Source organism: Haemorhous mexicanus, chromosome 20 (assembly GCF_027477595.1).
Source record: "Haemorhous mexicanus isolate bHaeMex1 chromosome 20, bHaeMex1.pri, whole genome shotgun sequence".
Classification (NCBI taxonomy): Eukaryota; Metazoa; Chordata; class Aves; order Passeriformes; family Fringillidae; genus Haemorhous; species Haemorhous mexicanus.
The window spans coordinates 7471232-7498844 of record NC_082360.1 but is presented as its reverse complement, the minus strand read 5'-3'; the positions used below and the strand labels follow the sequence as shown (position 1 = coordinate 7498844).

Genomic DNA, 27613 nt, shown 5'->3' with positions numbered 1-27613 from the left:
TTAGTGACAAAAGGAAATGTTTTCCCTTACGTTGTGTTTGTGGATTGAGTTGTCCGTCCTCTGATGCATGTGGTCCAGCATTGGTTTACTCCAATGTTTAATGGAGAACCTCAGAAAGACTATTATGACCCAATGTCTTTGTAAAAGGCAAATTAATTCACCTATTTACTGCACAGAAATTCACTTATTTGGGCCAAACTTCCTAGTTTTGCCCAGTCATGTAAAGATGAAGGATGCGATTTTTGAAAGCACTCATTGGTCTGCTGGTGATTCCTTTGATTTGAACTTGCTTAAGAGCTGGGTGCTTATCTGAACCTTCCCACAACCAAATGTCAGAGATCATATAAAATTCTTCCTTGACCCCCAAATCACTCATAACAGACATTTTAAATTTTTTTTTGCTATGTTCATTAACTATAATCTCCATTCTCTGTTCTCCGTTTTAAAAATATTCAGATTATTTTCAGCAACAAAAGCAAGAGACTCTCATGTTTGTGCTGAATGTAAATAATTCTGGAGCTAAACTGTGGAGTGTGTTTGTGAAGCACAGGATTTGAAGAGACACAAATCCTTTTACTTCAGACACCAAGAATGTGCTAGACAAAACAGGCAGAAACTCACAAAACTACCAAAGCAAAGCTCTCCAGGAAAATATGTAAGGATTAAAGAAAAGTAATTTAAAGAGACTCCACGTAAAATACATATTTTGGTTAAAATCCCTTTCCTCACACAGTAAGGCATCTGCTAATAGGTGCAAACACACTCAACCCACTGACCAGCCACTGAAGAGATTCCCAGATGTTGTAAAGAAAAATGCATAACATTTAAAATATGCTCATTTCTCTGTGATTTTTCAAGAGATCTACAGTAAGCTGGACAGGGAGGAGGATAGTGTAAAAGGAAAACTTGAATTCACAATGAAGCATATTGTATCTTTGGGGAAGTGCTGTACATTTACTTAATGACATTGTAAACTGATAGATTATACTGAAATTAATTATCTGCACTTAGCAGGCGGTATTTACTTATTAACTTTAATATTATTAAATTGTTTATAAATTCTCAGTGGTCAGTACAGTGCCTGAGTTTGGGCAGTATAAGCTATTTCAGCTTTGTGCATCTCTTTCCAGGGCAGACTGTTGGGGTCTATTTAGCCCATCTCCTCTGCCTTTTTTAACTGTTCTGCCTTTTGGGGTTTGTCTCCTTCTCTGACTGATTCTGGGTGTCTTGAGTGTACATTTTTTGTTAATCCCTATGTCTCCAGCTGGGGCAGATCCTGGCAGTAGTCCTTAGTCATGTAATGGTCACATTAATCACTGCAGCACATGAATCTGCCCAGATGAAAACAGTTCTTTATTGTCACTATGTTGTGAATGACATTCCAGCACAGGGAATGGGGGACCTACTAATATCAATATGTGACTGATTCATGCCCTAAAAGGTTTTGTGTCTGCTTAGCTTGTTACACCGTCACTTGTGCTTTGTTTGCTTTAGTTGTCTGGTGGTAACAGCAGGCAAAGTTGCAGTCCCTGTTGTCTCTCAGTCTACTGATCTAGTCCCTGAGCAGCTGTGTCATCACCAATCTTTTCCATTCTGTCCTAAATTCCTGCAGACTCAGTCTATTAACTGCCTCAATAAAAAGTATTCAACCATATAAACTTTATTGAGATCCTTCCACTGGCGGATCCCATTAGGCCACACGCTGTTGGCAGCTGGGTGACAATCCCTGAGCTCCTCAGGGACCAGGCAAACGGAACAGACACTTAGGGCAATAAATTTGGCAAAACTTCAGCAGGGAATGCACCACACGGGCATATTTGCTCTGTCTCTGTGTTTCAAGCTCTGCACTTTGCATCTCTGGTAGCCAGTAGAACCACGATGCCCTGGGGATGTTGGGTATCTCCCAGGGCAGTTTTTTGTTCAAGGGGATCTGCACAGAGGGGATGGAGCTGAGCTAACCAAACGTGTGCCACCTGAGCTGAGCCAACCCCAGAGGGGGAACTTCAGCAGATACAGTTAAAGCTTCCTCTTCTGACAACTCAAAGGACTGACAAGCAGCTGCTGCTTTACACGGGTGGTCCTCCAATAACCTGCAGCAGGCTGGCTTTTTGGGGCACGCTGGGGAAATCAGTCCAGACAGGTGGCTGCCCAGGAAGGCTGCTCTCCTGCACAGCATGCTCACTAAAAGGTGTAAAACAAAGCCCACACTCATATTGTTAGCAATGGCCCCAGAGTGTGTGGCTCTCCCAGCTGCTGCACACCAGGTCATTGTGCTGACACAGCCCTGGAGGGACGTGTGGCCAGCAGGGTCCAGCAGTGAGGATCTGCAGTAATGCCAGCAGTGCACCACAGATTTTCTGGGAAGTTTTGGTGACTTCAGCAAAAGGTAGGAGAAAGTGAGGCCTGGATATACTTTTTCCATAACAAAAATGCACACAGCTTTTCGAAAATGTATTTTCCCACAAAAGTAACTATTTTAATGAAAGTGTCTGCCTGCCATCTACAGATTTCATGTTGTCATGAAACCAAACTTAACCCAACTTACAAAGCTTTACAATAAAGGTAGAAATGGTCTGCTGGAGAAAGTGTAATTTCTATTTGCATAACAAGTAGTGAACTGAGACACAGAAGGATTTAAGTGACCTGTTCTGTAACACTCAGGTTGCATCTGTATCAGGGGCTGGAATAGAACAGACTTTAAGTGCTTCTTAAAGAGATTAATAATCGATAATGAATAGGCCTATAAGAGGCTTTTGAGCAGCAAATATTAGGATTATAACTTTGAATTCCCAATCTGCAAACTCACAGGCTTCTCTTCCTGGTCATTATTTACAGATTCATATCTGTTTGTTTCTTTGTCTATTTCTTTTGTTCTTTCTTCCTGTTGTTTCTTTCCTTTGTTATTCCTACTCTATACTTCTAATATACCTCCTTCCTTCCTGGCAGGAGAGACTCAGTGCCTCATTTTTCTGGAGATGAGATTGCTGCTCCAAAGAACAGTCCTAGGCACAGCTGGCAGCTCTGTCCCTTGCAGATCAGAAAGTCACTGAGCTAACAGCCAGAAATATGCCACGGGACTCACCTGTAGCTGTGCTGCTGCTGAAAGCATCTTCTGCCTGGCCTGGAGTGCTGTGGATGAGGACACAGACACAGCCATGTTCTGCCTCAGCCACCTGATGTCATCCCACATGCAAGACAACTGCAAAAACAGATCCACTTCAACCAGTTCTTGTTCTCAGCATTTGCAAAAGCAGAAGTGATACTAAAATGCAATTTGGACTTGAAAAATCAGTAGATATTGCAAATTTTGTGTTTCTGCAGACGGCAATCAGCTGACTGGATAAACATGGCACAGATACTGACTCACAGACGAGGTATTCTGTAAACATCATGAACCTGTTTCAGTTGATTTTGGACTGTTGTGCAAAACTGATTTACTGTTCTTTGTGGTATAAAAAAAGTAGTGTGAGGCAACTTGAGTGATGGCACAACCACAATACCAAATTTTGAACCCCTGGTTATTTCTGTAGGCTCTTGCTCTAAATGTCCATAAAACCTCTAAGTACCCACAGAGCAATCACTCATCTAGGATCATTCCTTAAGAGTTAATTGTATCACTGTCAGTGGCCCAGTCAGGATTTAATCCACATGACTGGTTTTTGAAAATTGCCTTTAACATGAGTGATAAAGCATCTCATCCTTCAGCTTTTTACTGACATCATTTCATACATTCAGAGTGATGAGCTAAGGCCTATGCATTGCTAGCAACAAATTTGCAGAAGCAATAGATGAAATTAGACTCCCATTACCTTTGTGAACCACAGGAAATCCTGCATAACTGAACTACTGTGAGAGTCATCGATTTCCACAATTGGGATTTGATCTTCATTGGTTACTAACAAATTGTCTTTGTAAAAAAGTATAACAGATAAGTAGAGTCCCCTAAAGAGAGAAGGAAACACTATCAAACACCTTTCATGTCTATTCACATCCATGCCAAATTTAGTCAAAGAATCATAGATGTTAAGTTCTGATGAGACGAAGTGAATAATCTGGTCTGAACTTCTCTATAAGGTCATGCATCTTCAGTCAGTAAATTCTGAAAAATATTTGGGAAGTTTATCACTTTAGATGATGTAAGACTACGTGAATCTAAGAGATTATGGATCTGTGCGAGCCACTGACATCAGTTTCTGTGAGAATTTTGCCACAGTACACAATGGAGGCCTTATGCCCTTTAGAAATCAGAAATTTTACTAAAACTTATCATTAATGTGCTTAGGTCTGCCCTCCTTTACTTCAGAGCAAATCTGAAGTAAGCCAGTTGAAATCAGGTGGGTTATTATGGATTTATATTGGTATAATTGAGTGTAATTTGGCCAACATATCTGCAAACCTGTTTATAGAGATCATTCCTTTCAATATTTACCCTCACAATTAGTTACATATGTTAAATAGTTACTGCAGGGAATTTAAAGACTCTGGAGAGCTCTTCTGAAAGAATCAAACTCTTACTAAAATACAAAGAAGAAAATGCAAATTGAACACTCCTGGCAATGAAAGAAGAAATAATCCAGAATAAGCAATTTCCATTTGCTAAACAAATAATCAGGGCTGAGAGTTGGGTCACAGTGGGCTGCAAACCCAGATGAGGATATCAGAGTTCTACGTGTGTAGCTTGTTGCCAGTGCACTATTCAGGTGTTATCTGAGCTCTATGCTTTATATTATGAATGAATAAATGTTGTAGTTTCATTAATGAGAAGCAACAGAGGCAGTGCTTTCAAACAGCTCAGTAGCTGCACTTTGGGTTTACACAGAATATTTCACTCTGTAGCAATTTGAATCCACTTCCAAAAGTGACAAGGAAAAAATTCTATTGATCTCAGTAGGAGTTGGAGCATTCTTTTCCTGTCAGCTGCACCAGGCTTACACATCTGGGATTTTATCAGTTCATTCTGACCAATTGCTGTCTCATCAGTAGTGGCATATTCACAAATATTTCTAAGGTTCTTTTCTCTAATACAGAACAACAACTGCCAAAATTCAGAATGCCTGGAACAGAGAAGGAATGACAAACCGTTTCAGAGTCTTCACAAACTTGGTTGATGAATGGAAAAGGTGCTTCAGGCTTCTGGAAACCGATTGCTTGCGACCAGCGTTTTGTATTTTAGAACTTTCTGAAATGGGAAAAAGAAGCAAACCCAACCCAGCTCTTAAATTTCAGTTAGTGTCTCATAAAAAACCTTTGTTTCTTGAACCACAGTACTAAATTTCAGTCAGTGCCCATTACATTCCTTTCAAAAGACAACATTTAGAAAGATGCTCAAATGCAACCCTTTGATGGTGATTTTATTAACTTAGTGATACACAGCAGCAGACAATTTCCTTACTTGCTGCAAACTCAGACAAGAAAAAGCTGTTTTGCTCTGAGGCAAGCTTGAACCAGCCATACACACTCTTAATGCTCAGAGAGGATGAGAATTTTACCAGTGGTCTCAAAAACCCAAGAAGGGATTTGAATCATCAGTCAACATTTTAGGTTGTTGTAATTTCTAAATTTCTTACCACATGTGGCTTAAGCTCCTAAGAAGTGAATAACTAGTGCACTGGCTGTCACTGACATCCCAGCATCACCAGTGAAACCTAAGGAAAAGCTTTGAGGAGACCAGATTAACCCTCATCTTTCTCTATATCACATTAAATGTATCTGCTGTTGCTTGGATTTTTTTTCTCCATCACAACTTCCACTCAGAGCTTCCACAGTTGCCTTTGCTCCCTAGTAATCTGGAGTCCAAGGAAGAGGTGTTAAATTCTTTTGTTCACTTCATGTCAAAGCTGAGACCTGTTGTGTGCCTGCCAGCATCTCTGAGCCAGCTCTCCAATAGAAGAATTTTATAACATTGTCCCAATATTCTAAGAAAAATATTGTTAAATTTTTATAAATTGCATTCTTTTCACTTTGATGAATTTGACTAAATCTCTTCTCTTCTCTCATGCATGGCCTTGTAAGCCAAGAAGATATCTTCCCATGGGCATTGAAAGCCATGAGTTCTGTGTAACAGCTGTGAACACCTGTGTGCAGGTTTGGAGGGGACACCAAGAGGTGGCAATCAGGGACATGCAGGACTTTATAATGTACTGGCAATTGCTGTTCATACCTGGATTTGTAAGCACTGGGCATTTAACCCTGTTTGGGTTTGGTTTTGGTTTTTGCAATGTCTGTGCTGTTTAATGTTGTTGCAAGAGAAACAGCAGAAATACTTTGAAAAATGGAGTTAATTATTCAGATATTTGCTGTGACATGAAAAGAAAGAGAAAACAAAAAATGTCACTGTGAAAGTGCATCTCACTTTTCTAGGATCTGACTGTTTATTTGGATGAAGCATCCCCACCCAGACTGAAGTGTGAAACATTTTGAGGGACACCCTTCTCCAGTGGGAAAAAAAAAACATGACTCATGAAGAGCCACTTGCTGAAAGCTGCAGATCTTCTGCTTTGATGTTCTCAGAGTATTTCCCACTTACCTCTGGTGCAGAATAGGAGGGGCCTGTCTGTGTCTCCCTGGTGAGTTCTAATTTTGAATATTTGAAGAACATCTAAATTTGCTGTTTTCACAACCCCATCTGTGGAAGTGCTCAGCATATTTTAAATGCTGAATAAATTTGCACCACGATTGGCACATTGAAAGCCCCAGCAAGCAGACACATTGTTAGCAATAATTACTGCTCTGTGGAACAGCGAGTACAAAGAGAACAAGGTTCTGTTGGGGATGAAATCATACAGTTCAGATGTATGACACTTATTAGATCATCAAATCCATTGTCTTTCCAGCACAAACTTGTTCTCCATGGCATATTCTCCAATGCACTCTTCAGCTTAAACAGACTCATCCAAATCCATGACTACGCCTTTGTTTTCTTCTCCTAAAAATATTAATTTGTATTTCTATCCATGTCTCCTCAGATAATGGTTATTTTACTGTGAACTTTTTTCAGTGTATTGCAGTAATGTAAACCAAATGCTACATTAAAACTCCTGTCTTACTGTTTCATTCTTCCAAGGTTAAGATCAATTTAGGAATATAAATTTCATTCTAATTATTTTCTTCTGTATTTCCTCCATCTATACAGAGGGAATGGAGGAGGAAATTACTGAAGGCAAAGCAACATAATTTTGTATAAAACACCAAGAGACTGCAGCATTAAAATGAGAGGGCAAATTACAAGTGAAATATATGTTATTGGTCTATTTAGTGGTTTGGGTTTAGTCCACAGCTTTGCAGAAGCCAACAGCAAAAGAATTAATGTAAAACTAGATGGAGATGGTAAACTCTCCTATATTGCTGTTTGCTTTTATTTTACAGTATTGTATGTCTAGAAGCCAGAAAACATGAAGCTGAGATCAGAGGATAATTTGGATCTGCAGGAAATGGAACTTTGTCTGTTACTTAATTAACTAATAAATAACATAGAGTAACCTTCATAGAAAAGCACCAGTAGCAACACAGTAAGTTTATATTAACAAATGATACAGAAACTGAGCTGTGAGCTCTGGGAGGGAGCACATAGCAGCCAAGATGGGAGAATTTCCAGTGATTAGATTTAGATCAGAAGCATCCAAACCTGATCTGAAATAGGCAATTAAATAAAAAGGTGTATTTATGACATTGGCAGCCTTTCTCTTTGAAGGTAGAGGGTGTATAAAGATTTCTTTGCAGTTTTTTATGTAACTACAACCCATACTTAAAAGCAACCAATTGGAAGAATAAAAACCATCCCCTCAAAATTGTGTGCTTCTGGGGTCTCTTCTTAAATTCTCAACCTGAACTTCTCAGTCTATAGGTTGGTTTTCAAGTCTACTTTTGTATATTCTCAAAAAGAATTATAATCTAAATATCTTAAATGCCTTGTGGAATCAGCAATCCTTCTCTTTGCTAAATGCAATTAAAACTATGTGCTCTGCTTGTGAATCAAATTAAAATGAGAACATTTTTATTTCACCTCTGACTTGTCTAGTAAAATACATTTCAACTGAATTTCAGAAGGTTCCTTTCTTAATGAAGCATCACACAATTACTTAATCCACTCTGAATTGTTTAGAAAGAAAGATCTAAAAGAAAAAAATTACTTAAAAATATATTTGAAGTGTTGCCAGGACATACAATTGTTGTAACTCGGTTACGATAGTCTGTAGCATGGAATTATGAAGACAAATGGATGACTGTTGTTTGTAATCATCAGGGTTTTCCAGAAGATTAAACATATGAAAGCAAAGCTTCCTAAGTAATTCCCTAGGAGATTTCATCATATCACAGAGCAGGTTCAAAAGCAACAGCTGATCTAATTCCAAAAGCTCTTAAACTCACTGTACATTCCAGTGTATTCTTCCTGGTATTTTTGTAAGCTTGTTTTCTCCAGTGCCTGCAATGCAGAGCACAGGGCAAAAGGCAGAGCCTGAATGAACAGACTTGGGCAAAGATCTGCCTGGAATGTGGGCAATGTCCCCTCCCAGATCCCACAGGAGCAGCAGCACACAGCCTCATCCTCCAGCTCCTCTGGCTTCTGAGGCTTTTGCCTGCATTGTTCAGATAATCTCAGACCATTCAGATTGATGACTCTCAGTTTTTCCCACCTTCCTGTCACTTGTCCTGCCCTCGGAGCCAGCCTGAGCAGCAGGACCAGGACAGGAATCACTGTGGGGCACTGGGGGTGCCTGGGCACCAGGACTGGTCCCAGCTCTGCTCCCACTGAGCTCTGATTCCTGCAGAGCCTGGTTCTGCTCTCACAGATCATCAGCACTGGAGGCAGAGTCAAGGATCTTCCTCAAACAATGCCCAGCTGTTTGCTGACAGCTCTGCAACAGATGGGGCAAACAGAGATTCCTAAGGCTGGCACTAACTGGAATGTGGTAAAGGGAATCATGGCAAAAAACAGAAAAATGCCTGGGCAGGTCCTCAGCCTGTGTATAAACAGCAGGGTCAGGCTGACTTCCACCCTGTCAGTCAATCATGCTAATATACATAAATTAAGAATGGAAATCAAGCCTCTGTATTACATGAAGTGAAAGCTGCTATTTGGGGTTTTTTGAGAAGCTTGTCCTTGATCAAACTCCTCAGACTCCACTGAGGTTGATAAATATCAGAAAAAAATTTCTGAGTCAAAGTGATGTCATAATTCTTACTTTTCCTGCAAACTTTGTTTTGATTCCTTACCAAATTAGTGAAATAAAAGGGATTGACATCATCATATATTTAAGGAAAGTTCCAAAGGTTCTCCTATGATGATGCCATGCTGATTATCCAAAATATACTACTGGTAATGCTAGCATTACAAGCAATTATGAGATTTTTATTTGGTTGGAGGCAAGGGTGTTGCTTGAGCTGACTCCAGTGTGGTACTGCCCCATGTGAGGTCCCACAGCCTTTCAGGCACAGAAGAAAATGTTCTGAGCTAAACACATTTTGTGTACTGTAATTTATTATTCAAGGAAAAGGTGTTACAAAATCAACAACAAAGTGATCTTTGCTCAGTTTTGAGACTGGGGTTAATTTCAGGAGCAGTGGAATTTTATAAGAAGCAGGCACTGGTGTGAGAATGTCAAAAGGAGGTATTTTTCTGCATGATGTTTGTAACTGCTTCTGTTCTGGGCTGCTATGTCAGTAAGACAATTTATTTTAAGAATATTTTCAGGTGTTCCATTGCTTGGTTCCTGTTGACTGGAAAGGTGGCCTAAAAGAGCTGAGATAGGCTCTAGCTCCAGAAAGGAAAAACTGTACCACAAAGAACCCTTCTTTAATAGCACAAAAAGCCATGTAAGAGATAGAATACATCATCTGTATTTTCAGTACCAAGACCACCTGCAAGTGATAATGTTTGCATGAATTTTAATTAGAGAAACAACATTTTCTTGCAGTATTGCCTTTCCAAGCATCATAGATGAATAGTTTAAGTTGCTATGGTTACAGTGGGTTGTGTCAGACCGTGTATCAGTGTGACAGTTACAAATTTGCATGTAAAGAACAAAGGCTGCATCTTTTCATTTCAGCCAGATGATTTTAGCTCAGAATATTTCTATGATTTTAAATCATCTGATGCAACTTGACATATCAGTCATGCTAGGTGAAGAAAAATGAAAACTTCATGATAGTTTAACTTTTCCATTTAAAGTAAGTCCCTTTGCAATGAGGCATTATTCCAGTTAGAAGTTTATTTTAAGAAAATAAATAGTACTTTTCAACAACCCATATATAACAGGAGTTTTTATATAGGCTCTAAAAAGAATGCCAAGATGTTGCCTTGGCTCTTGAGCTATTAAAGGCACAGTCTGTTTCTTATGAATGAAGATTGGCTGAGATTTGAACTCTCTCCTAGTTTTGATCCATTCTGTTTTGAAATGTAGCAATCTTATCTTCCCGTTGCATTGTGCAAGTATTTTTCATTATGGATTGGCATGCCATCCACTTAGTGTCTTCCATTTGGAGGCAGACGATTCCTCCCTTTTGATCCAAACCAGTTGTTAACTGTCTAAAGTATTTCTTTATATGAAAAAATAAAAAAGCCTTCCTTGAAACACTTTAGTGGAATGCCCTGTGAAACTAATTTGTGAGGAAAAACAAATCAATAGGTGTGTAGGTTATGGAGAGAGAAAGACTGTGCCTGTGTGTGTGCACATTGCAGCCTTCAGATGTTGTCATCCAACTAATTACGAGGGTTAAGAGCAAGATAGTGTGCTAAAGTGATTCCAGATGGGCCAATATGAGTATCTTTCTTTTTCCTGATGAATGAGAAGGTATGACCTAGTTAGAAAACTGCTAAAAATGACAGGCACCACCGAGGCTTGAGCTGGTGCCCAGCAGCAGCCCTTCTGCTCACCTCTGCAGTTGTGGTGCTGGTGGGCTGCTTGGACCTGCTGGAGGAGGCCTTCCAGGGCCTCCGTGTGTCCCCTCTGCCGTGGCTCCCTTCCACTGCAGTCTTTCCAGTCTAGTGAACAAAGGAATAAACAGAAATGAAACACAAAGGTGCAGGAGAGGGTCTAAAAATATTTAGTTGCCTGTGTTACTTCTTGGCTCTAGAGGAGTTTTACAGCTCGGCTGGCAGTAGTTTCTAAGTCTGCTGTTACTTGTACACAAGGTTTCTTTGCCTTGTGCCAGCTGGGTGATTAATCATAATGATTATTAACAAAGAGCTCACAAGCAGCTCTGAGGAGCTCCTTTAGTGACTGACTTGACCATGGCTGTTTCTCTCCATGAGTGGGCTCTGGTGCTGCAGTAAGGGCTGCTCTTAGCCTGTCCTGACACAGCCCCTCACCAAGGTCACACAGTGTGCTCCTTCTGCCACTCCTGCTGACACCAGGAGGCTCCACAACTCCCCTACCGTTCTGCAAAGCAGAGAATGAACATCTTCCTACCCCCAGAGCTTGCCCTGTAGCCAGAGAAACATGCTTGGAGTAAAATCACTTCTGGAGATCTGCTCCCAGCAGAGGCCTGAACAAACACTGGCAGTTCCTGCCCTGGAGCCACAGGCTGCTCAGCACTGCACTCCTGAGGCAAAAACCTGCTGCGTTTGTCCCACACACATTCAACCTCCAAGAGACTTTGTTTTCACTCACTGCTAATGAGAATCTCAGTCTTCATTTCAAAAAACAACCTCATCACAAATAGGAAGAAACTGTGTGTATCAGAAAGGAGCTCTTTAACTCCAGACTTGGCTATTTTCATACGTTGATTATAATGAGAAAAGCTCATTGCACCCATTTCCTGGCCCAGAGGAACAGTGGATCAAGGTATTAAGAGATCTGTCTGCACAGGAGACGTGCTCCCATCTTGCTGGCACAGAAGCCCTGTCCGTACTCATAGCCACCAGCAGTTTGCTCACTCACTAAATATACAGATCCAGTTTCTAGTGCAAGTTTGGAGTCAAGCATTCCTTCCAATGGGCTCACTATGCCAGGGATATAAATACCTGTTTATTTACATTTAGTGTAGCAGCCAGAGTAAGCCCCATGAAAGGCTGGAAAGAGAAGACATTTGGTATCGATAGCCTGTGGGCAGTGTGACAGCCGCAGAGGGGCTGTCCTGTGTGCTCTGTGCTACTGCAGACATCAGGGCCAGCTGCATTCACTGCTTGGTGTGGCAAAAATGTCCTTAGAGCTCCTGTGAGCAGCCAGGAGGGACCAGCTGGAACTCACCAGTCTCAAAGTGCTTTGGTGTTATCAGACTAGTAGAGTTTCAAACAACCTTCTGATTTCTCTGTCCCAGGGGTTTCCAAACTTTCTGAACCTTCAGATTGCTGACTACTTTTAAAATGACACAGAAACCAGATCAGCTTCTGTCATTGTCCATCACTCACCTGTTAATGAATAAACCTAGAAATATTTCTGTCTACTGGGATTTCACAGAGAAGCTGCACAATGCTGGCCACCACTTTACAGGCTGCTGCTGTGTGTGGGGGAAGTGGCAAGTGCTCCCTGTCATCACACACAGACACATGTCCAAGAGTGTTGCCAGCCTCTGATGATCTGGGATTGGACTGGATCAGATCAGGCCCTGAAGCTTTCCTTTCTACTGCATATTCTCATGGCTGCTGATACAGACAACTTTGTAGACCATTAATGTATTCCCATTTAAATTTTAGCTCAGGGCCATATTTTGTTATGCAGCCCTGGTGTAATGTCAGCTTGCTGCCTCCTTGCCAAGCACAAACCTTCTGCTTTTCAAAACCAGGGGTGAAGGCAGTCATGTGAATAGGGAAGTTCTGCCCCCAGTAACTCCAATGGTAAATAATATCTTGTCTCTCTAATATGAGTATTACTTAATGAAAAGATTTGAATTTAGGCTCTGCTGGTCTTACTGTAAAGCTTAAGCATGTGGCCCTAAACCCAGCAATTACAGAACTTTCTGTACTCTTAGCACCCTGAGATACTGCACAAGGGGAATGAACAGAATTCTCTCCATGGCTTTTGTGCTGATCCACTGAAATCTGCAGGAAGATTTCCTTCACACCCCAAAACTTTGGAACTGGCACATAATGTCAGATTTCAGAAGGTTAATAGCAGGGGACTATAAAAAGGGAAGAGAATGCAGTATGCTGAAAGCAAAATTCACATCATACAAAGTTGCAGTCTTAAATACCACCTGTCTTGCCAGGAGTGCTCCTTCTTTGGGGATATTTGGCTGAATAACTGGCAGCTACTGTGAAAGAATCTGTCCCCCAGCTGATGTAAATTTTGTGGTTTTGGGGCCAAGTCCTGTGTAGTTACACCTGGCTATAGTCAAGGTAATTGCACATCACCAAGTTATTCAGTTATCCACAGTAGATTTTTTTTCCCCATTATTGTAGACCATTTTTGTTCTCAAGCAGAATATTTCTTTAGCCTAGTTCTGGTATTGTTCTGGAGAAAACACAAGAAAAAAAATGAAGCAAAATGGGACAATGGTAATGCAAAAGCCTTATTTATCCAACCCTCTCCATTATGACTACTGAGAGTAGGTACAGCTTGTTATATTTTTTCACATTAGCATGCAAGGTTATTAAATTGCTACATTAGCCTAACAAAAGCTAGTGTTAATGCAATAAAAAGAGAAGTCCCACTTTACTGCATTAATCAATACAAGGGGAGCTGTAATACACTGAGCCACTTTGGCAGGGAACACTAAGTCTGGAAAAGCAACTAACAATACAATGTGATTATAATAGATTAAAAATTACAAATGACAACTCTTAGCCCTAATGAAGTCTGAGAAGACTTGTCAGAGGTTGGAAAAGGAACATTTTCTTTTTGACATTTCTGTAACATGTATAGGCTACATCCTACCACCATGTGTGTCCACACTGGAGTGTTTTATGTACAGGATGCTGTAAGAGTGGTCCAGTGAATGGGATCTGTAATGCTACAAGGTAAAGCATAAAACTACATGAGATACTTTTAAGTGCTTTGCTTCTAGCAGCTCAGAATCAGGTTTTGATCTTTTAATGTACTGAAAAATGAGGTTCCATATATCAGAACTCTCCTAAGAGAAATGGAGATTAAAATATTTCTGATTTTTTAAAGTGTTAATGACTAGAAAACAATTTTCTGTCAAAGGACTGGAGAAGAATAAAAGCTGAAATATAAATATACATAAATTATTATTTCGCTTAATTCTTGGGGGTTGGAAGGAATTAAGTTTTATTATTTATTTCACTCCTAGATGGCATGACAATTACATTGTGAACTTCAACAAAGCAAACTGGAGGCCAGACCAACCCCACCTACTTGAAGGAGAAGCATATTCAGGAGTAGATTTGCATGGAGGTCCCCATCCTCTCATGTTGTATGCTGAGACACGGACATAATATCTCTGGCCCTGCAAATGGAAACAACTGGAGTCAAAACTATCACTGGATTCAAAACCTTGGCTGTAACAACTGCAAAGCAGTGCCTCTCAAAGATTATTTTTTTTCAGTGAGAAACTTAAATAGCTTTAATAATTTAAATGCACCCTGATAGATTGAAACATACTACAAAGATTGAAACATACTACAAAGAGGACAAGGTTTGAGACCCAATTCTGTTTGGTGTAAAATAGATATACAAAGACAAATAACAAAAATGAGAATGACTGCCATCAACATGTGCATTTCCGGAAGAAGGAGAAGAGAAAGAGTTGTTATTTGAGGTATTGGTCATCAGAGTCAGGTCTAGATTTCTCAGGAGCCTTTGATCTGCACTGATTATCCCGTGATACAGAAAACAGCATCTTTTGCTCCAGTCTTTCCTTATTTCTCCTGAGAATGATAACTCAAAAATTGGTTCCATTTCTTTGTGACTTTTGGATTATGGCTACCAGACATATCATGCTCAATCACTGGAACATGTTGCTACAAGAAAGGCTCTGCAGTGATTTCCAAGGGGGGGTGATGCAAATTCTCTTTGTATCACTCTGGGGACCAGGCCATGAAGGTCTAAATGAATCCTCTGGAACTCACCGTCCTGAGACCTGTGATGGAGCACCTCAAAGAGTGAAGATTATCCATAACTATTTCACCAGCCAAAGGAGAAAAGTCTTCTGAAGAGCTCCATTCCACTAGAAACAAATAGCAGGAAAAAATCAAGTCAGGTACCAGTCCAAGCAAAGAAGCCAAAGGACTTGAATCACTCCCAGGTCAACTTTTCTCCTAGCAGTTTCCCAGTCCATGTGGGTACTAAAAGGCATGTTTAACAGTAATGTATAGCAAATACACAGTGATTAAATTATATCTCTGTGTATGGGAGATGAACCCAAAATATTGTTCAAAAGCTTTTCAGGAAAAAATGCTTAAAAATAGACTAAAATACAAATTACTTTGAGTCACCATTGTGCTCATTTAAGCAATTTCCTTTTGAAGACAGAGAAGCAGTGGAAAAGAGGTGAAGGAATTAGACCTGTTAATGCCATTTGGCAGTTTATACATCCTAACCAACAAAAAGCATTGGATTTGCAATGACTTGCACTGGATTTGCACAGGTGGGCATGGGCAGAGAGTTCTTTTGGCTCCTCAGGCCCACAAACGACCCTTGGCTAATTTGGATAGAAATATTCTCCTTGGACCAGATACTCAGGGGAGCCTCCTGGTTGGTTTCAGGGGTTCTGGCTCTCCTGGCCAGACCTGCTGCTGCTCTGGTCACCACAATTACAGAGCTCCACCAGGACCTGCTAAGCTGAATCCACTTTCAGAGGGATTTGAGGGCTGCTGGGCTGACAGACCCCTCCCACCTTTCCTTCAGCCCAAATTGTGATGGACATCTTCACCAAAGTGCTCCTGTCACTCCTGTTCCTGCTGAGCTCGGGGGTTATGGAATGAGCAGTTCTGCTGTCCATACTCTTCCTCAGTAGTTGAAAAAAATTATTGTGCACATAAAATAGTATTGAGCAGACCAAGAAATACTACTGGATGATTTTGAAAAAAGAATATGTTCAAGTGAGGAACAGATGGCTGCAGACAGGAAACCAGCCTTTTTTCTTAAATTATTCCTTATTAATGAGAGTTGCCATCCAGGTTAATCTTGGAGTCATACCTCTGGGATATAGTGACCCTTACCTTCAGATTCAAACTTCCAGGAAAACCTATCAAAACCATAGTGAAATTAATCTCTTGAATTATTCTACAGTAGAAACTGGGAAATCTCATGAATTTCCTGGATTCACACCAATGAATTCAATATAAAACTTTCCTTTATTTCCTAAAATCTAGTCACAAAATAGTTTTTAGACACTTTATTTGTATATTCATTAGTACTGGAGTTGATAATTTAGAAGAGATCAGAGGATATAGGTATTCTAATGTCAACATGTGGAATTTTCATCTTCTGGCAGTGTCATATTGGTATTTTCAAGTTAAAAGAAAATGGCTTCAGAGAATTTCTTGTTCAGCATATATAACATTTAACTGCCAACACATTTTTCTGAAACAGCCAAGTATCAATAGCACAACTCATTTTTCCCTTCTCCCCTAATCGCTCCTTTTCTATGATTGCACTTTGTTTCTATGATTGCACAGCATGCTCTGCAACATTTCTGTGTTTGCTGCAATGAAAAGAGGATTGGTTTTTTGTATTCTCATTGTATTTTTTCACTATGTATTTTTCTAGTTTTGCACGGGTTTTAAATACCTAATTACTGCCACCTTTAGTGGAAGCTATCTCTGCACATTGGTAGGAAAATGTAGAGACCGCTGCAGTACCGTATTGTAGGGTTTTGTTGACAGTTTAATTATAGGAATACTTAAAAGCAACATTGAACTTGATGGCCTGTCAGAGTTTCCATTGTAAACCGTGATTTTCAAGGTTTCTAACTCTACTCATATTAAATCACTGCAGACACTGTACACATGCTGCAGACTTAGACATGTTTTCTGTTTTCCAGAAGGAGAAACCAGAAGGAAAAACCCTGCTTAAGCTGCTGAATTTATTGTCAACAGGCTTGCAGTCACTTCAGACACCATTTTTCTTTTCAAGGATTCATATCAAGCAAGACAGTGTCACTCAGGACAGATTCTGCCAGCAAGTCCTGCCTTCACTGGAATCCCCAGGCATGCCCCCGTGTCCTGCTCCAAGAGCAGGGCAGTGGTTGGGTCACACTTTGGGCAGCACAAAGCAAAAGCCATGGATGAGAGAAGTAGCTCTAAGCAGCTTTTGACCCTCCCAAATTTTTAACTGTTCCATGGACTGGAGGCTGCCCAGACATAACCTGGTACTTAGAGAGGCATATTTAAATTTGGGTAGCTTACACAAACAAACATTGCAGCCCTGTCCTTGATGTGGGTCCCCTTCCACTTGCATTTGGCATTTAGGGGAGTGCTCCCAACATTTAGAGAAGCTGGCACACTGTCTGAAGAGGAGTTAATGACTTAATCTGAGCAAGACTGCAATCCTACCTGTCTGCAAGCCTGTGACCAGCAGGAACACCACAATACTGGGGTTGTGACTAGCAACAGCATGGCAGCTTGTTCTCAGAAATAATCAAAGACTGCTGAGTTCAGGCAGAGATCCTGAGTTTCAAAGGGGAGAAGGGGCTGACATGATCCTCAAAGCCATCTCAGGAGCAGCAGGGAGGTTTGAGAGGTTTTGTGATAGTAAATCACAGGGCTTTGCTCTGACCTCCCAGGGCAAGCTGATGCCCCAGCTGGTGTCAGTGAGCCCCTGAGTGCTGGGTGACACTGGGATGTCCCAGCCCCTCGAGCAACAACAGCTGCCTTGGGAGAGTGTCCCAATGTCCCAGTGCTCATCCTGCCATGAGGTGCTGAGGTGCACCCTGGATGCCCCGTGTTCCTCCTCAATCCCATCCTTCACTGGATGCCAGGCTGAGGCTCAGCTCTGCCTCTCCTTATCCAACCAGCAATGCCAGCATTTTGCTTTCTTTTTAGCTTAGCCAGTGGTGGCTGAGCCCCATGGAATTGAAACACAGGAATATGATATTAGCCTGTGGATCAGGTTATGGTTATCATGGTTGAGAACCCCCCTTTTAAAAGATATTTACCTAACAAGATGGTGTATCCAAAGTTACTCAAAACCTAATTTTCAAATATATTTATTTTAAAACCTCACTTTTGGAAAAAAACCCGTCCCCCAGTTTCAATAAAAATTTCCATAACTGAAAAATAAATATTTTTTCAACAGCTGTGTTGGAATAGAGCCTTCTTTTTCCCCTCATTTCAAAGTATATCTGTCATAAAGAAACTCACAACAAGTTTTGGAATTTTCTTGCTTGCTTATAATTTTGACAAACTTTTTTCTTCCCATGATTTTACTGACTCGAGTGAGAAGTGAGAAGATGACACGATACAGCTTTAAAGAAATGCAAATCGATGGAAATAATTTATCACCTATATCTCCTGCTATGCATTGCCAGTTTTCAGCTCTCTACTGTAGTGGTCATCTAAAAATAATACATAATATTCTGCTATACTGATTCATTGGGCTAGAAACCTCCTAGGAGGACATGGATACCAGTTTTCCTATTTTATAGAAGTGAAAATGAAGTAAGGAGGGGTAGAGCACCTTTTTCAGTCAACAGGCCCCAAAACAAGGGCAAAATCCCTGTATCAGGCCAGTGTTGCTCCCACTGCCTGGCCTTGTGGGATGTCTGCAGCTGTTCCTGTAATACAAAGCCACTCACTCATGGTCTTACCCTGATGAAGGATCTGGACCTAAAAATTATCTAATTTTGCATTAGCAACCCATCATGAAGATTTAGCTAAATCTTTGCCTCCTTTGTGAGAGGGAGAGTGCTAGGAGAGAGCAAACAGAAATTACCAACCATTTGTGTCACGCTGAAGTCCTTGGGACTTTAAGAGGGAACAAAAGGCCACCTAACCTCAGCATGTAAATGCTGAATTATAAACATGCTCAAGTATAGAAAGCTGAGGATGAAGAGGGTCCTTTATTAGAGCCCAGGAACAGGAGCTGGTCTTGTAGACTGCACCAACTGTGCTGTAAAGGACCTGAAAGCTGTTGGGTGAATTAAGGATGGAGCATGTTCCAGTCCTGTTCTGAACACCCCAAAGGGCTGCTTTGTTGTGAACGCTGAATGTCTTTGCTGTTGCGGCTTTCCATCTGACACTTCATGTTATGTCAGAGCAGGGCTTTTTTGTGTGTTTAATATATTGGTGACTATGTGTTTTAATGAAGGTGCCCTGTATTCCAGAGCTAGCAAATGCACGATGTGTTGCTGCGGTCGCCAAGATAAGTAGTAATTTTTAAATAAACAGCAGTATAAACAGTTACATAAAACTCATGTAAATTGCTGGCACATAATTTTAGACTGGCTTAAGTTATGTAACTCACTTGTGGCCAAGTTTTTTTTTTTTTTTTTTTTTAAATACTCAATTCACGCACTTTAAAATAAAGGGAGAAGTTTATTTTCACCTGTTTCTTTTCCACTCACAATCCTTCTGTTATAATGAACATGCCTTTAACAGCTTCTCAGAGAGACAGGCAGACAGATAAAGGGCAAAGGGATGGTATAAAACACTTTCTGACCCTATTGTAGATTCATTCAGGGAAGCAACTTCTCCTGAGTCAAGTAAATAGCCTAAGCCACAGTAAAATTTGTTTCTTCTCTTCACATTTGTTTTTCCTTGCACTTATATTACTGAATTGCTAGATTGAGGGTTCTGTTACTGCCTGTTGGGGTCTGCAGAGTAGTGTATGGAGCTGGAATTCTGGATTTTATTCCTGCATTTGCCACTGACTTGCTGAGTGACCTTGGGCAGTGCATTCTGCCACTCAAGCTTTTAAGACAGGCTTGAGCAGCAAAGGTTCTGTCTCCTTCCCCTCCTCCCATGTCCAGGACCTGGGCTGATGGTGGTCTTATCTTGTGTTTCCAAGAGCCTCCAAACAAATAATTATGTTATTTATTAGCTTCCTTTGAAATAGAAAACAGACAGAGAGCACCACCGGAAACCACACCATCTTTTTCTGCTTGCTGATCTTTAAAAAATTTAAATTATTTACTCTCATCATGTCTTAGCAGTTGGATTTAAGGACATTAAACTCTGCCTTTCATATGAATAAAATCAGGATTAAAGACCCTAAACAAATATTTATCAAACAAGTGAAGAGACCTGAACATTAGTGAAAAGGACTCTGTTGGCGTAGAGATCAGCTCTGATGAACAACACTGTTTGCAGTATTTGGTCAGCTCCTCCTTGCTGTTTTCCACTGTTGTCTCCAGCCTGATTTAGGAAAGGAACCCAATTTTTTCAGATTTTCAGTTCAGGCTATGTTCATCTCCCTCTCTCATGTTTGGAAATCCTCCAAGAAATGATAGGAGAAAGACAAGTCATACCAGCTGTAGAGACTACTGACAGCATAATGCTTCCATTAGGAAAAAACAAATGTTTGGCACTGAGCAGTTTGTGCAAACACAGAAGTTAAAACATAGTCATGGCCTGGGACTTGGATTTCTAGGTACAGTTTAAATTAAAACCTGGGCTCCAAACTTCTCTTAATACTAGTGTTCATTGTTTTGGATCTTATCTATGATTTCAGTTATTTCTGTAAACTTAACCAAGACTCTTTGTACTGGGTTAGTACAAAGAGAAGCACCAGCAAATCTGAAGAGGAATGAAAAAAGATGCAAACAAACAGCTCTGTGCCCACCTGAGGCAAACAAAGCACTTGCTGTGGTTTGGTGGGAAAGAGCTGCAGGGGGATTAAAGGGCCTCTCAGCAGAACAAGACAGAACAGTGCAAGAGAGTACCAAAAAAAAGCATATCTAGACTATTCCTAGAGAGGGCATCTTCATTTGGAACTTCCACAGCTATAAATCTTCACATTACTTATTTCAGAGATTTTTTTTCTTTTAATAATCAAATACTTTATTTGCAGTAAATCTTCTTCCTAACAGCTCTGGGCTTCTTTGCGTTTTACGCCTGCTAATAATAACCAATGATGTTAAATAACCTTTCTTGTGGCCCTGTTTTTGAATGTTCTTTTGACCCGGGCCAGAATACTCTATTTTATGTCTTGACATTTATGGGAACCATTATGACAGCAGGCTGGGTGCCAAAGACACATCTTTGCTTGATCATGGTTTCATGACTAGTTCATCTTAAAGCAAATCTGCATTGTATAAATGATTTATAAGATACTATTTTTACTGAATTTTAATAAAATTCTCACCAAGAGAATATAAAAAAAAAAAATCTTTTTTCTCAAGTATTTGATTAGCGTTTTCTAAATCCCAGCAATTCTCTATCTGTTTGCAATAAGACCAGCTATCCCAGTACTAGAAGGAAATTTTTTCCTCTGTTAGTGAAAATGACATTTCTTACTAACATTTTATAAATAACTAAGAAAATGGGCCATGTGGGTGCACATGCAGCCTTCCAATGTGGGCCAGTGGTTAGAAAGCTACAATGGATTATAATAACAGCCAAGACTTGTTTCTCAGCCCTGAAATTACAAACATACCCCACTGTGGCCGTGGAAGGAAAAGTGGGAGAGAACATGTGTTAGAACTGTAAGAGTGGATTGAAGAATAAATGGGGTTCTTATGCAGAGGGTTCACATCCTAGAAAAGCTTGGCTTGGATTCTGCAAGCTTCCCCTTCCAGTGGGAGCGTTGCTCTCCTGTGCTCTGTGCAGCCGGGGCCGCGGGGAAGCTCCCGCGCGCGAGCAGAGATCGTCGGTGCGAAGCGCGCAGGGGCAGGCTCAGCTTCGGCCCAAACCACAACATTAAAATCTAATTCATAATCAGCAGCTGGCAAAATGCACACAAAAAAGTAATCTATCACAATGTAGCAGGCAAAGCAGAGTACTTCACAGTGTGGGGAACAAAGGAAGGAAATACTCAGAGGCTAATTCAAGGAATCTGTTTAATGGGACTCCCCTCCTTGTCCTCTAGTTCCTCTGTGATAAGAAGAGGGACTTTGCTGCATAGATGTTGATTAACCATATTTAAGGCTTTTATTTCTTTATAAAATAATCCATACAGTAACTTAAAGAGCTTTCACCTTCCCTAGCAATGCAGACAGGTATGGCAGGCAAACCAGACTTGATTTGGGGAGATTTTACTTAATTTAATTTATTGCCAATTAACACAAATTTCTAATAATTAATTCAAAGTAGAAGAATGTAAATATAATTAGAAAAACATCTAAGTGAACACCTTCCCACCATCTTTCCTAGACTGAACTTAATACACTTGTCCTCCCCCTCTCCTACTGTCAGCTTCCCTTCTCTCCGTTGTGGCTTTCACTCATTGCTGGGTTTTCCATCACACTGAGACATGGCCAGGCCAGCTGTGAGCAGCACACGGCTTCTCCTGACCTCCTCCTACTCCTTCAGTTGCCTCTGGCTACTGGAAACTGCCATCCATGCCCATCACTGTGCTCAGGAGTGAGCCAAGTGGGTGCTCAGGTGTGAACGGACTGAGCTCAGGCCTGGGTTAAGAAGGAGCTCATGGGGGAGACAGCTGGGTGTTAATTAGTAAATTAACTGGGTGCTTATGCACAAACTGTTGGGGTGTTCATACCTGAATTAACTAGGCACTCATGCATGGAAGCAGGAAACCCTACAGTTTATGCTCAATACATGAGGTTGGAGCTAGCAGCAAATCCCAAGATGTGATTCCAAATTTACAGACAGGCATCAGTTCTGGGGGTTAGATCTGATTATTAGTACAGGATCAGGCTTTGGCTGGGGAGGCAAATAAGACCCAGATCTTTGATGCTTGTCAATGGTCCAAGAAAGTCCATGATGGGCCAGAGAAGACTTAAGATGAAGCTGTGAGCAGGGAAACTTTGCCAGAAACTCTTAGAAGATATTCTGGTTTTGTTTAAGCCAGTCTTCATTCCCAAGTCCATCAATCCAAATATCTGCTAAATCATTGACCTCCTTCAAGACAGAAGTTGAAGTTCTTGAGTCCAATCCTGCCACTGACTACAAGGAATTCACCTCTTCTGTGCCATACCTATGAAATGGAAGCTGTAACAGCCACATACAAACAATTAACCCCCCCCCCCCCCAAAACTCAATAATTTTGGTAAGTCAAAGCAAATGTAAAAGGCATATCAGTGTCTGAAATTAAACAACATCATGAGATGAGCCTTTTTCTTCAGAAATGAAGTGAGACAAAAGTAGAGACTGTATGTCTGGGTTTTCTCATAGCTATTCATCCTGAGCTGCTGTTCAAAATCCTTATAAAACACAAAGCAGGAGGAAAGAATGATTCAGCTAGGTAACTGGTGTTTGATTAACTACATTAGTTAATTACACCATCACTTAATATGTGATTCATGTTCAAAGGTGATTTGAAATACATAACAAACTTAAATAATAGGTCTTAAATTTTTTGTTAAGTCCAGCACATACTACAAACATTGACAGGAGCTAGAAATAGAAAGGTTTGTTTTAACTTTTATACATTTCTGTACTGGCTAGAAATAAAAATAGAAGTCAAATTGCACAGTCCTGTTAGCTACCAAAATGTAACGTGCAAATAAAGTGCCCGGGAGACCTAATAAAATGCCATAAATGAACTACTGTAAAAAATATCAGACCACACCTATTCAGCAGGAAAAATTCAAATGTCTTACAAAGAAATGTATTCTCTTTTCTTTTTATGGAGCAAGAACTGTTTTGAAAAAAGAGAGAATGGATTTTAAAATATACAAAGAAACTTTGAATAATAAGTGGAAAGGGTTCAAGACCAAGTACAGAATGCTGCTCAGTTCTGCTATGGACTGGACCAGGATCAACCAGTGACACAGCATCTACTTAAGAAAGACAGAGGTATTATTATTAAAGCACTTTGTTTTTATAAGACTTGCTTCCACAAGCATTCATTTCCATAACCAGGGCTCTTCTAGAAGTCAAAGAAAGCACAGGCTTGCTGCTTTCCACTCTGACACTGCTGTGGGAGCAGATAGTAGCCACCAAAGTGAAGAAAGATATATATAGATATGGATATAGAGATATAGCAATTTATCTGTGTATTTAGGTCTTTGAGGATCATTGCAGGGAGCCTGCTATGGAACAAATCCAAATTGGTCAAACATGGAAGGCCACTTTTGATAAACATATCAAACACATAATTTAAAAATGTGGTATCTGCTGTTTGCAGGTGTTCATGGGGACAAGCAGACGCCCACACAAAATGATGAGATTATTTCATTGTGAAAGGATTACCCCAAAGAATAAAACATGCAGAATCACACAAAATTTATAGATCACTCCTGTAAAGTCTTGGAGGTTTTTCACACTGAAATCTTTAATGTAAATTTTCCATTGACTTGGTCAGAAGCCAGCTGAGAATACCAGATCCAGGTTTCTTTGTAGCTCCAGGGCAGGTCTCACACATGCCCAGGCTCATCATTCCTGAGCACAGGTGCTGACCCTGAGTGCAAAGCAGTTCCCCCCATCCTTTACTGAGACTCCCAGTGAGAACAGTAAATTGTCCTGGTCTGTTCTGGACTGGAACTGACCCTTTTCATGCAGCCACGTGACAGCAACATGCTGGGGCTGCTGCATATCCAGCCAGGACTGGAACAGTCACTCAAAGACAATTATTCTCATTCAAAAGAAAAATAGTTCTGAAATGGATCACAAAGAACTTTGGAAGAAAGGAGGCAGGGAATGATCTTTTCTCAAAATTTAAGCAAAACATGACTCCTTCTTTCCTGATCTAAGCCAACCTGTTTTGTTTTGTTTTGCATTTTAAAGAGCTACACTGACTGAAAATAAAAATCTTCTCTCCATCCAAAGGAAATCCTGGAAGGCAGCTGGGAAGTTCTAACAAACATGAAATACTCTGCTAAAAGACCAAACTAAACAAAAAGGTAACAAGGGCTAAAGTGGCCCAGACAGCTCAGCATCACTATCTGGAAAATAACTTGGCATTCACAGCTACAACCAAACAGAGAAGATTAGCTTTGTTTGCTACATCAAACATGTCTTTCTTCCTCTCTCTTCAAACATAAATAGTTCCAGGCTCTAAAATAAATTAGCTCAACTTGGGTTATACAAGCTGTTTCATTTTTTTTTCTTCAAAAGGGAATATAGATGCTTGTTTAAAAATTGTAAATAAAATATAAACAGAGATTTTTCATTGCATGGTGATCCTTTCCAGTAGGTAGTGATCAGCACTATGTCCATTTTTCTTCCTTATCCTGTACTTTGGTATCACAGCATTATTATGACTACTTCTCATGGGAAATGGATGAAAAAAAAATCATGTAGTAAGAAGAGGTTTATCTGTATTATTCACTGTAAAAGCAAAATAATAATCTGTGGTTTAGCAAAAAAAATTTCTGTGGTTTAAAATCCACATAAAAGAAATGAGACAAAATTACTTAACATAACACTTTTAATTTATTTCTTTGAAAAATCCTTCCTTCTTTATGTGTATGTGTTGTGTGGAACATGCAAACCCAAAAAAAGCTGGTTAGTGAAAGACAGCAGTTCTTAAAGCCCAGCAAGCACTTGCTGCTCCTCTCTAGTGGGATGTTCCTGGGAGCTGAGTGCTGTCTGAGGGCTGATTATGCTGCTGTGGGGTGATTTTCTTCGAGATGGTTGCAGTGCTGCAGCTCTGGGATACCAAAACATCCTGCAGTACCAGTGTGGTGGTGTAAACAGAAAGCTCTCCTTAGCTTCAAACTGTGCCAAGATGTTTTGTATGTTAACATGGAAAGTTTTGATTGTATTTTCAAAGATGTAAAACTAAAGCAGGTCCTAAGTACTTCCATGGTGGAATGTGAAGTTTGGCTCTAGGGCACAATTAGCCAAGGGCAGGGTTTTTCCCCTCAATATTACAGTGATGCCTCACATCCTTCCTAAAACTGGCTGTGGTGAGGTGTCTCTGGCTTGGAGTCTTTCTTAGTATGGAGCAGATTATTACTTTTATTATTGATTTATGCCATGCCTGTCTGCTTCGAGCCTCAAAACACTTTACTAAGTTACAATATACTTAGGAATCATTTCACGTCAGCCACCACCACGCTGCAGCCTTCTCCAGAGGGAAACTGAAGGGAGCCATTAGGATGGTGCCTGCAACATTAAACAACAATCCAGGAGAGGAAGTAAAGAATACTCTGGCTCCTTAAAGCAATGGCTGAACAGAATGCAGCCACTGAGCTGCCATCCAGCTGGGACACCAAAGTCAATACCCATTCACTGTGTGTGGTTAAAATTAAATCTCCTAATGAAGTGAGATGGTTTTAGTGGTTAGAGAGTGAGTGCAAAGTATTATTCTCCTGTATGATTATTTGTAAGTTATACAGCTAACAAGGGAAAAGATCACACACAGGAAAACAGCAGACAGTTAGATAATGTTCCAAGCCCAGTTTCTAAAAAACATTTGGGCAAATAAAGCTTTGGGAAAGAAAAAAAAAGAAAAAAAAGAAAAAAGAAAGACGACCCAGGATAAATTGAATTGGCAGTTTTTCGCTGTTTTTAGGGAACTAAACTAAGCCAAACAGAATTGATGTCAGTTTTTATTCCCTACAGTTCAGGTCCAGAGAAAAGAACATTATTAGTTTCTGTTAATGAGCAGGTATTCCCTAAACACTGGTGCAAATGCTCCTGAATTTTAATTTGCTTAGAAAAAGAAAGGGTAAAGTATTGAGGGGGAAAAAAACCCCACATTAACAGCTTGTTGTTGTTGTTGTTGGGGTTTTTTTTTTGCTCCTGAATTAGCAAAATGCTTTGGTGGTTTTCTGGACAGGAGGTTTATATATCTGACTAAAAAGATCCTCACACTTTGTTATCAAGCTCTCCTTTCAGAGCTAGTAATTGCTAGCTGGTTCTAATCATTCTTGCAAGTGATCATTTGAAAGGTTCATTTTATGACCCCTCAAAGCAGCACAAAGAATCTCACTCCATAATGTAATAAACAATTCTACAACCAGTGCTTAATTAATTCCTGAAAGTCACCAAAAGGAGCTATTAATGATCTTTCTTTTTATCTAACGGTAAATATACAAGTCTCCTGGGACAGAGGATTTAAAAAGAATATTCTGGCAAGACTAACTGTCAACTTGATAAAGCATAAAATGATCATGAGTGAGGGTAATTCAAAATACAGGGCAGTGCTACCTGGTCTGATCAGAAAGTTAGGTCAGGTTGGATTAAATTTCTCTGAATGCTGTGTTTATCAAAAACAGGACACTACTGACATGGTACAAACCAGACTCAACCCAAATGAATACCCAAGAGAAAAGTACTGCAACCTTCACAAAATTATTTTTAAAAATCAGCTCTGTTTGGGAATTTGATTTCCTGTGAAAATACCAAGAATCATTATAATTAGAGGGTGGACCATGTTTCAGGGTTATTTAAAATACAACTATTATGAAGAACAGTCTGATATTTTCTAGAGAACTTTGGTGTTTTAGGAGCCCAAGTATTGTTTTCACAAGCAAATCAGGCAGTGGGAAGCTCTTAAATGAAATTTAGTTTCCTGGCAACACAACCCATTGCTGAAAATTAGATTTAGGCTTCTAAAGGGCTTTGATGTTTTTGAAAATCACACTTCCTGCAGCACTGCACAGCTGACTAGGTGCAATACATTAATTTGCCTTCTACTGAAGCTATCAGGGCATTATCACTTTGATGGTCTCAGTAGTGTCTGGGAGGTTTTTTCATGGAATGCAA

At 40.2% G+C, this 27613-nt stretch overlaps 1 protein-coding gene across 1 annotated transcript in view; it reads right to left on the bottom strand.

Annotated features, from left to right (window-relative positions):
• Positions 1-27613, bottom strand: part of ANKFN1 (ankyrin repeat and fibronectin type III domain containing 1) — a 60180-nt gene that overhangs the window by 16126 nt on the left and 16441 nt on the right. The window contains exons 5-10 of the mRNA XM_059864445.1: positions 14969-15066; positions 14256-14346; positions 10874-10981; positions 5080-5179; positions 3810-3942; positions 3083-3199 (exon numbers count right to left, since the gene is read on the bottom strand). Of these exons, the coding sequence (XP_059720428.1) occupies positions 3083-3199; positions 3810-3942; positions 5080-5179; positions 10874-10981; positions 14256-14346; positions 14969-15066 (647 nt within the window). The remainder of the gene's footprint in view (positions 1-3082; positions 3200-3809; positions 3943-5079; positions 5180-10873; positions 10982-14255; positions 14347-14968; positions 15067-27613) is intronic.